General features: G+C 45.3%; 2 protein-coding genes across 2 annotated transcripts in view; one reads left to right on the forward strand and one right to left on the reverse strand.

The window, feature by feature from the left end:
* Positions 1 to 11,042, forward strand: part of HNRNPAB (heterogeneous nuclear ribonucleoprotein A/B) — a 302,005-nt gene that overhangs the window by 78,227 nt on the left and 212,736 nt on the right. The gene's annotated exons all lie outside the window — the stretch shown is intronic.
* On the reverse strand, positions 5,945 to 7,613 carry HNRNPA0 (heterogeneous nuclear ribonucleoprotein A0). The gene has a single exon (XM_069869336.1). The coding sequence runs from the start codon at positions 7,394 to 7,396 to the stop codon at positions 6,479 to 6,481; it is 918 nt and encodes a 305-aa protein (XP_069725437.1). The 5' UTR covers positions 7,397 to 7,613; the 3' UTR covers positions 5,945 to 6,478.

Consider the following 11,042-nt stretch of genomic DNA (forward strand, 5'->3'; position numbering starts at 1 on the left):
AAATACAGCAAGTCCATTGTAAAACTATAGGAAGCCAACAGTTACAGAAATGACAGAGACATTTTGCATCTTTTATATTGACTAGTTGTACTCTAACAGCATATTTTCAGATGCGTAACTTTGCATGCCTTTCAAAGCAGAATTCCCAGTGAAAACGGGGCTTGTGAGATACACACTAGCTGGCAATTGTGCAGTATAAAGTAGCTTTTGAACAACTGGAGTATTTTCAGATTCGTCAACTTGTTCTGTTTCTAAGGAATTTCTCTGCAACATTCATCAGTAATGTGCAATTATTGATGGCTGTGAGCAAATGCACACTTGACACATTTCCAACCAGGAACTTAATCCCTTTCTAAACTGGCATCGATTCCTTACTGCATTACAATATGAAAAGAGATATTTATAGTCATCAATTGTGTTATATGTATGAAAAGTATACATAGCTCTACATACTGTGATTCGAAATTTTTTTTGGAGCAAGAGCTGTTCTTTCCAAATCCATATATTTTTCATTTGTGAAAGCATTCTAGAATGAAACTGAATGTATCAGAATAAGAGGGTTAATATCCAGATGCCTCAGACAGATGGCATTATTAGTCTGACTGGGCTTGACATCTAGTTTTCAAAGTTAAGGAGCTTTGGTTGCCTGGATGGCTGACAGTCTGAGAATAGCCTGTGCTCTAAGCTCGATGCTTTCAGTAACAGCAATAGGCAATATTCCAGCTTTGCCTAAGACTGCCAGCAAAAAAAAAAAAGTCACACCTAGATCAATTGCACCAAGAAAGTACTTAAGAAAACGCTATCATAACTTTTAGTTTAGGATTCCTACTGGCAAAGGCTGAACCAAGGATCGAGATCAGTACCTGAGTTTTATTTTCATATTGGAGTTTGAGGTTGGGTTGTTTTGGTTTTTTTGCTACAGCCTAGAGCTGACATGCTCTACCTTTTTAACCATTCAGCCTATTCAATATAGGGGAACTGCAGGAAATTCAAAAATCTGAAGAATGTCTCTCCTACACCAAACTACAGCTTCTTCACAGCCCTCAGTATTGCCGTTACCCATTTTCCCCACAGGATGGGCTAGATGTTTTTAAGGGGAAGGTAAGTATGATTAAAACACTCTTAGAAGCAGACGAATAAGAAGTTTTAGTTCAAAAGTAAGTATGTATTTCCTCCCCTTTACATATGACAGAAATAGAGGACAGTTCCAGAAGCAGAGAAGCTAAAAAGGCTAGGATTTGTCAGAGGAACATCAAGGAGGAAAGTACCCAAGTCCATCGGCCCCTTTAGAAGTCCTAGTATACAGGTAAGTGATAGAAAACCCTTATGTAAAGAAACACAGCAGAAAGCCTTTCATCTTGTTACAAGAAACCCACATCTGACACCCACCAATAGCAGTACTTACATTACAGTGCAAGTAAATACTCATTAAAGGTAAGTGGAAGTAGAGGTAATGTATGTGTGGGCATATACATGCACATACCAGAAATAATAGTGTAGTAATAGTTAAATAGGAGACCTATCAACAAAAGTAAATAGTGCTCACTAATAGCCCATCAATAAAAGTAAACAGTGCTCACTCAGGCTGCCTCAAAACTTTTTATGATGCGCTTGCACTGTGAAATACATCTTAAAGTGAAGCAGGGATGTAATTGTTTTATTCATTTACAAAATACAAATATAACAAGCAGAAAAGTCGTCTTTAAGAGATGCATACACTGGATCACAAAATCAGTTATATATAGTTCAAAAGACATATCAGAAATGCCTTCTTCCTAGTTTAGGACGCAGAGGTCCATACCAACATATACCAGGTAAATGTGGTACAAGCTGCTGGTTAGTGATAAACACTAATCCACAATAGCTACTGCAGGACAAGCAATCCTTTTTTAAAAGGCTTGGATAAGCTACCTTCTATTAGAAAACAAATCATCTCCCAGACTGTAGGAGCAAAATCCCATTCTTGCAAAATGCACCATGGTTTTGTTCACTGCACAGCTATCAGAAAGGTGTCCTTAAACTATATTTTTCAGAGATTAATCAACAATTTCAACCAAACTATTGCTTTTTGGAAGGAACACTGAGGTACACAGAAAACGAAAGAAGCTGCTCTGTTTTCAGACTTGAATGGGAGGTTGGGGACCTCAGCACCACTCAGGCTCAGACCCTTTTCAGGAGCAATAGGAATGCAATTATATTGTGACAATAGTATCAACTGACAAGGCAGGATAATAAACCACTGTTCCACCTACACCATCCACTTAGGTCTTTCGGTGCTGAATGAAAGCAAAATTTACGTTGTAGAAGTGGTCTGTGTTGGAGGGAACACAAGACACCATAGAGCATTTGAAAACTTTGAACTACATTTTTAACCACCTTAAATATTTCACTTTTACTAAGTATGCGCGCACAAAGTGTTTGCTAGGGTTCAAGCCCAGCTGCCCTCCTGTAAGCAGATCTGGGAGTCCCAGAGTGCTGCAGCTGCACCACACACCATGCTATTTCACCACACACCACAAACCCCAAACATGCTCAGTTCCGGAGGGTAGAGATTGTCCACCTAAATTTACTCCACAAGCCTGCAGGGCAAGGCACAGCTTTAGTTTTGCAAGTCTGTCACAGCTGCAATACAGTCAGTGACCCACAGAGATTTACTGTGATCACAGCTGTTCCAGCTGTTCTGAACCCCCTTTGCATCACCTACTGCGAAAACAGCGAGAGGTAGTTCCACCAACTTGTGCAAGTATCAATTCGTTACCTATACAGGTGTTCGGCATGTTTATTTTAATGCAGTAATCATCAGTACTATAAAAGTGTATGTTAGGCTACTTTTATTAGCCAGATAACATTTACAAGTCACACAAGAAGCAGAATCAAGAACAAATTATACCTTAGAGCACATGAATACCCATTGCTATTTAAAAAAATGCGTGCACATCACGACACATGTGGTTATATTGTAGTCTCTGAAAAGCTTTGTTTGGGGGAAGTTGCTTTTTGTTCACGCAGACTACAAAAATAAAAAGAAGACCTGTGTTTTAAGAAAACTACTGCACTTTTACTGTCATCATTAAATGCTGAAAGTAAACCAGTTGCTCTCACTTCCCATTTCTCACAGGTGAAACCAACACAACCCTGCAGTCATTCCTGAACAGAAAGCCATTATATCATTGAGATCATTTCAGACACATATACTTCAGAACTAAACCACAAACTAAAGACCAGTGAATTAAAGTTACTTTATTTCTATCTCTGTGACCATCCTAGAGTGACTGCCCAGTCATGAACTTGTTTGCATGCCAGCTATAAACTTTGTTTCACTTTAGCTCTTCCTATGCACAAATCCACCCAGAGATCAGAAAATTACTAAATACTTTTAAATACAAAAGCAGAGCTTTAGCAACACATCTTTTTTATTTGCTAGGAACCATACTAGAAACAGGTTTATATTCAGTCTTTTAAGTCACTGTATCTTCAATGCTGTCCCATACAGATCTGCATCTCTTTATTCACAGTACATCCTAGTGCTCCTGATTAAACAAGTGCTTACACGAGCCTCTCACACATTACTTGCATTGCCACAAGGAAGTTCTTGCTCCTTAGAGACAACAGGTCAGAGCAGAGTGAGTCCCAGCTACTCAGGACTCTCACCATAGTGCATTTTGTAAACTTAAACAGATGACAGACTTTGACAGAAATTAGGCAGCATCCTCCTTAGTATAGGTGCAACTTCTGGGATCCACTTTTTATTCTACGAGGCATTAATCCTACGGGAAGACTATTATGTACAGGTCATCAACAGCATGCGCAGTACAACTCTCAAAATCAATCTATAGCTTGACAAAACTGTCAAGATTCACACAACGTCACCTTTCTAAAAATTTCATTTCTATTACCAACATATTCTCTCATGGCACGCAACACGTGAAAATATCAGAAAGCTACAGATGGAGCACAAATCTTTACCTTCCCCAGTCAAATACCAGGCCTCCTCACAGCACTGAATTTAACCATTCCTTTCCAAATCAGGCTGTCCCTCAGTAAGGTTAAGGCAATTCAACACTGCAAGGGATTAAATCATATGCCCAAACACAAGACCTTGGACTCAGTCGTTCATTTCAGCTACAGAAAGGAAAGCTTTGCTTCATGCAAAGTTCAAAGACGACAGTCCACCACGGTTTTGAAGTGTAACGGTAAAGTAAAAAACTTCAAGCCCAGTGAACAGAAGTAAAACCAGCCACCTGAAGCTGTCCCACCATCTTTTACAAGCACCTCTCTGAAGTGACTAGCGCCGATTCACCCTTGAGATTAACAACGCAATCACAAATAGAATTTACTTAGAACTTACTTAGAACCCATCCATAAAAGTTACACCAAAGAGAACTAGTTTCACTGCGAGAGCCACAAATTATCACAGTCAAGAGGAAACTCAGCTCTTGGTTTAAATCCCGATGATACCAAAACGTTGTCCTATTTAAGCATCTGTAGGTAATTAAGTTAATGCTAGTTTTACTTCAAATAGCAACAAAGAGACTCATTTCAACATCAGCGTCAGGTTAGATTGACAAAGACTGACAATACTTTGAAATTTCATGCGAATCCTTCAGCCCAGAAGCACAAAGTCCTAGATGTTTACTTTCCACTGGAATCAGTGGGAATTGTATGCCTAATATCTTGCATATCTGGAGCAAAGCAAAAAAATCCAGCTTTTAAGATGCAGTTCAATAAAGCATTAACATTAAAGACTACATGCTTAGAAACCTTAAGTCAAAATAACTTTGTACTTTTGAAATCCATGCCCCCATATCATATATACTCTCACTCAAGCGTATTAGGAATTCAAATCTTTATTTGATATCCATAAACCCATAAAAGTTGCTATTCTATATTTCTATGCAGGACGGCAGTTCTCCCCTAAAACATTATGGTTTTTAATAAACAACAAACTTTAATTCTATTGTGTGAAAGGGCTACAAATATACATTTGTAAATCAAGCAGACTACACAGATATTTTTGTTTTACAACTGGCACCTATATTGCTGGTACACTTAGCTGGCTCATTTATCATAGCACATTGCCCACGTGGTTTAGATTCCTGCTTTTTGAAACATGGGCAATTGCAGTTGATTAAAAAAAAAACCCACCAAAATATGTGCTGAAGCAGGTATTGCAAATCCATTCCTCTTTTCCAGTCAGTACACACAGAGCCCATCTTTATTCACATTCAGCTGTCATTGCATTCTCCACCAGTCATCTAGTTGCATAAAATTACTTTCAGAAGTGTAGTACAATTGTTAGCGAACCAATTTCACTGCTGCTGGAATGAAGCCTGCAGCATAGGGGCTGCCATCCCGTCGGTAGATGGTGCTGCCAGAGATTCTCGGGGAACTTTAACGGAGGACAATAGTTCAGAGTGAAAAGTCTGTTAACCCAGTACTATGAAAACGAGTACGCATTTAATAGCGGATAAATGTTGACCCTTTCCTGGAAGGAATCATACACTTGAAACTAAGCAATCAGAAATTCTGAACATTTTATATGTATGAATCACATGCTTAACACAAACTATTTCTTCAAAACTACACAGCAGATACGTTGATGGAGAAGTCCTATAGAAAAAAAAAAATGATTAAACTACGTCAGCACGACAAACTGCCTGGTACAAGACAGTGGATGCACACAAACTGCATAAGTGAGAATGAATATTGAAATAACAGACCACATCCACAGAACAGTACTTCAAAAAAATTTCTCTGTCGACTGTTTGAAAACCGATAAATTCACTAGGAGAGTCGCAAACAAGTCAATAAGGACCTTTACTGGCAATAAAATATTTACTCTAAGTACATAGGGACTTTAAAGCAGAGGAACATTTGCTTCAAACCTAGAAAAGCCATAAAACCGTACGGAATGGATCCTAGGAAAAAAAATAGACATGTAAAGGTCAATGAACACAATGGTTTATTTAAAAAATAAAAAACGTAAAAACGATTTTTTTTCCTCCTTTACAGAAACGTTAATTTCAGTCATGGGATCCGAGTAGATTTTGTAGAAAAAAATGTAGTAGCCAGGTATCGAGTCCTTACAACAAAGGAAATTCCCCCATAACCCTCCCTGGTTTTGACTCCACATGAGCAAGACACTTCCCAACCCCGTACCCCCCAAAAAACCAAAACAAGACATTTTTCGTTGCTAGTATAAAAACGACCAAGGTCCAAGTAATAATAAAAAAATAGAGTCCATCAATGACTGTAACACAAAGTATGTGTGTGTGGCGCCCGGTCCATCTTCAAAGAGAAAGAAGTGGCACAGGCAGCAGAGGCGACCCCCCAGGCGGCATTTGGGAGCTGCTCCCACAGCAGGGAGGCGTTCAAAAGGAGCTGCCCTTCGGCGAATGGGAGGATAAACCGTGTAGAAGCTGCCCCGCATCAAAGGAGGGCTCTACAGGCCACCCCCGATGGGTACGGGCGCTCCAGCTCAGAAAGAGCCGCCCCCGTAGCCTCCCCCACCATAACCTCCTCTGTATGGTCCACTGTTACTGCGGCCCCCCCAGTTGCCGCCCCCTCCTCCACCTCCTCCGCCGCTCTTCATGGGGCCGTAGGAGGACTGGTGCTGGCTGTAGCTGCCGAACCCGCCGTACCCGTTGCCGTAATCGCCGCCTCCCCCTCCGCCGCCATAGGAACCGCCGCCGTAGGAACCGTATCCGCCGCCGCCGCCTCCCCCGTAGCCACCGTAGCTGTTGTAACCGCCGCCTCCTTTGGAAAGACCGTTGTGATCCCGGTTACCGGATGGGCCGCCCCGACCCCTTCCTCCTCCTCGGCCGCCCCGGGACGGCCTGGAGGCGCCGCCGCCCGCCTGGATGTCCTCCTTGGGCACGGCTTTCTTCACCTCCACGCGGTGGCCCTGGATGGGGTGGAACTTGACCACGGCCGCCTTATCGGCGGCGTCGTGATTCTGGAAGTAGACGAATCCGAATCCGCGCTTTTTCCCGCTCTGTTTGTCGGAGATGATCTCGGCCTTCTCCACGGGGCCGAACTGGCTGAAATGCTGCACCAGGTCCCCTTCGCCTACGTCCCCTTTGAGGCCGCCCACAAAGAGCTTCTTCACCTTCGCGTGGGCCCCCGGTTTGGCCGAGTCCTCCCGGGACACGGCCCGTTTCAGCTCCACCGCGTTCCCGTCCACGGCGTGGGGGGAGGCGGCCATGGCGGCGTCGGCCTCCTCCACCGCCGAGTAGGTGACGAAGCCGAAGCAGCGGGAGCGCTTGGTCTGCGGGTTGAGCACCACCACGCAGTCGGTGAGGGTCCCATAAGCCGCGAAATGCTCCCGCAGCCCGGCCTCCGTCGTCTGCACGTTCAGGCCGCCGATGAAAAGCTTGCAGAGCTGAGAGTTCTCCATGCCGGTGCCGCGCCTGGGCCTGGCGCCGAGGCTCCTCCTCCGGTCGGGGGGCAGCTCTGGCGGGTCCCCCCCACCCTTCTCCGTCTTGCCGCTTCCTTCCCCCTCTCGGCAGCCGCGGGCGATGCTTTCCCTCGCCTCACCTGACCGGCAGAAGAGACGGGGCCGCCCCGGTTGCCGCCGCTCCCGCGGAAAAGCGTGTGGAGATTGTGGGGAGGGGGGGAGGGAAGTGGGGGGGGCGTGTGTGGGGGCGGGGGGAAAACACAAGCACGCACAAAATGGCGGCCGCCGCCTCGCCACTGGTGCCCACACAAAGGGGACGCCGGGAGCCCCGCCCACAGCGCGCGCCCCGCCCCTCCCGCCGCAGCCAGTCAGAGCGCGGCGCCTGCGCCGCCCACCAATCGCTGCCGGGGGCGGGGCTTCGGCCGCCCGCCGCGCCCAATCAGAGGGCGCGACCTCCGCCGCGCGTCGGCAAGAGGCGGGGGAGAGGGCAGGGCCGGGCCCTGACGGACGCGACGAGCAGCCAATCGGGATCCGGGAAGCGAAGGGGCGGGACACGCGGGGCCCGCGCCGCGCCCGCCCCTGGGAGCCAATGGGCTCGGCCGGCCCCGCCGCGCGCGCTTTCTCCCGCGCGCCCCGCCCCGCCCCGCGCGGGAGCGTTTGAAACGCGGCCGTTAGGCGGCCTCGTGCCCTTCTCCGCCCCCAGCCTGGGGGGGGCGGGGGAGGTGGAGCATGTAAAAAGCAGTTCCTCTTACAAAAAGTGGAATATTTTGATTTAAACTGAAATAAAGTTTCGTCTGAGGAATTGCGTTTCTTGAAACTTACATGCAATGTCCCTCTGTTTCCTTTCAGACAGTGTTTTCTGGAGGGATTTAAAAGGCCGGTAGACGAGATGCTCAGGGATCTGTTTTAGTGGCAGATGGGAATGGTTGGACTCGATGATCCAAGAGGTCGCATCCAACCTGGTGATTCTATGATTCCCAGGAACTGTTCACCCTTTGCAGGTCATAGAATCATAGAATCACCAGGTTGGAAAAGACCCACAGTCCAACCATTCCCATCAATCACTAAACCGTGTCCCTCAGCACCTCATCCACTCGTCCCTTAAACCCCTCCAGGGAAGGCGACTCAGCCCCCTCCCTGGGCAGCCTCTGCCAGTGCCCAATGACCCTTTCTGTGAAAATTTTTTTCCTAATGTTCAGCCTAAACCTCCCCTGGCGGAGCTTGAGGCCATTCCCTCTCGTCCTGTCCCCTGTCACTTGGGAGAAGAGCCCAGCTCCCTCCTCTCCACAACCTCCTTTCAGGTAGTTGTAGAGAGCAATGAGGTCTCCCCTCAGCCTCCTCTTCTCCAGGCTGAACACCCCCAGCTCTCTCAGCCGTTCCTCATAAAGCCTGTTCTCCAGCCCCCTCACCAGCTTCTTGTGTTCAGTGTGTGAGCATGAATTGATAGCCCCACCGTCCTTTCCCAACTGCCGGGTAAGTGGCATCATGTGGATCACATGCTCACTTAAAATCACATTCTCAGAGTTTGGTCCCCACACTGAAAGGGCCAAGTGCACTGCATAAGTGCATGTACCCTGACACGTGCCCTGACACATGCTCTGACACGTGCTCTGACACGCACCACCAGGCTCCAGTGATTCCTAGACAGCCAAGTGTCAGATTCCCACAGACCTTCATACCTCGCAGGTCAACTAAGCCACCGTGACTCCAACCAGACCTCTCCAATTCCTATTGGATTCGTGCCTGCTGAGACATCCAGTCACTCCATCAGTCCACCAGATCAATTGTACACATCCCTATGAACCATGTGCCTTACGTGCTCCTGAAATGTGCCTTTTCTCTCTAGCTACACGAGCCATTGCAGACGTGAGACATGCAGTGGCGTGGGCGCGGAACCAAGGAGCAAGTCTCACACTGTGCATGTGAGCTGCAACACGTCTGCTAAAACAGCTCTGACAGCTACAGCCGTTTCCCAAACATACTTTTAACTTCTTTAACTATATACAAGTAAATGCATAATATCCTATGTACTTAAAGGGCAAGCACTGTTAAAAAGAAATACCTACTTTTCATAGAATCATAGAATAACCAAGTTGGAAGAGACCCACCGGATCATCGAGTCCAACCATTCCTATCAAACACTAAACCATGACCCTTAGCACCTCGTCCACCCGTGCCTTAAACACCTCCAGGGAAGGTGACTCAACCCCCTCCCTGGGCAGCCTCTGCCAGTGCCCAATGACCCTTTCTGTGAAGAATTTTTTCCTAATGTCCAGCCTGAACCTTCCCTGGTGGAGCTTGAGGCCATTCCCTCTCGTCCTGTCCCCTGTCACTTGGGAGAAGAGCCCAGCTCCCTCCTCTCCACAACCTCCTTTCAGGTAGTTGTAGAGAGCAATGAGGTCTCCCCTCAGCCTCCTCTTCTCCAGGCTAAACACCCCCAGCTCTCTCAGCCGCTCCTCAGCCCTTCCTGACAGGGCAGTTGCAGCATTAAATTGTTTCAATTCTAATAACAATCTATAGAATAATAATTCATTGTATAAGGAGTTTAAGTTTCTAACACAGGTAAAACTTCCACCTGCACCATCAGCTAAAGAAAACGTGTTTCTCAAACCAGAGGCACTGGCCAAATAATGCACTGTGTTAAATGTCTTCGTGGCATAATTTAGTTGGTGTTGGAATATTAGAAGAAACAACACATTTCTTTCATGTATAAAACATTCGCCATTCCAAGCACATTACCGAGAGCCCAGAGGAGGGCATCACTGCTTAAGAGATCACAAAACAGGCACCTGAATTGTTCCTTTTCAGCACCAGGCTTCCTGCATTACATATATTCTTAGTAAAAGCTGATACAAAATGCATTATTAGAGAAGTCTTCATAATAATTTTTGTCACTAAAGAATCATAATTCTTTCATAATGTTTAATGGGTCTAAACTTCCAAGAAAGAAAAGTAATATTGAAGTTTTGGAAAAGAGAATTGGGGCAATAGAAAGACATTAAGAAGTCAAAAAAGTTATAAACGTTTTGATTATCTAAACCCTCATACAAACACAAAGTCATATCCTTTTAGCTTGTTTCAACCTCTTTAATCTAGTTTATTTCAGTGGTGTTGGCTTCCACACTCAATAGGTGTTGATGCATATTTTAAAAACAATTTAAGTGCATCAGCTGGATTTTTTGAGTTTAAGTAAGTTTTGTTAGTATAGTGCAATCCTTTAGATTTAGGTCTAGTTTCCCTTCAGTATATCTTAGTCCAAAACAGTCCAGGATCATAAGTTTTGCCAAATGAAAACCTGGAGCCATCAGCACTCTCAGCCATGTTCTGATCTTTACTTCTGCAAATCTTTCTTTATGTATTTTCCAGTTAAATTACATTCTGCTTGCTTTTTTTTCCCTCTTTGCTATTTCTAGGCCACATCTATGTCTCGTTCCATAGAACCTTTTTGTGGTGCTTTTGCATGACTGACATTTACCTATGTTTGAAAACAGCAGGAGGAGTTACGCTATGAAGTTCAATATGTACCTGCCTGAAATTATCTGTAAGGCGTCCATGCTATTCAAGAAATTTTAAAAGGAGGCAGTGTATGTAAGTGAGGCTTTCGAGACACAAAATAGTGATCTAGAATTCATATTTCTAGAACAGA

The sequence above is a fragment of the Phaenicophaeus curvirostris genome, chromosome 15, assembly GCF_032191515.1.
Source record: "Phaenicophaeus curvirostris isolate KB17595 chromosome 15, BPBGC_Pcur_1.0, whole genome shotgun sequence".
NCBI lineage: Eukaryota > Metazoa > Chordata > Aves > Cuculiformes > Cuculidae > Phaenicophaeus > Phaenicophaeus curvirostris.

Bases quoted from the DNA above. Each gene is read 5' to 3' on its own strand.
- HNRNPA0 (XM_069869336.1), bottom strand. From the start codon at position 7,396: ATGGAGAACTCTCAGCTCTGCAAGCTTTTCATCGGCGGCCTGAACGTG.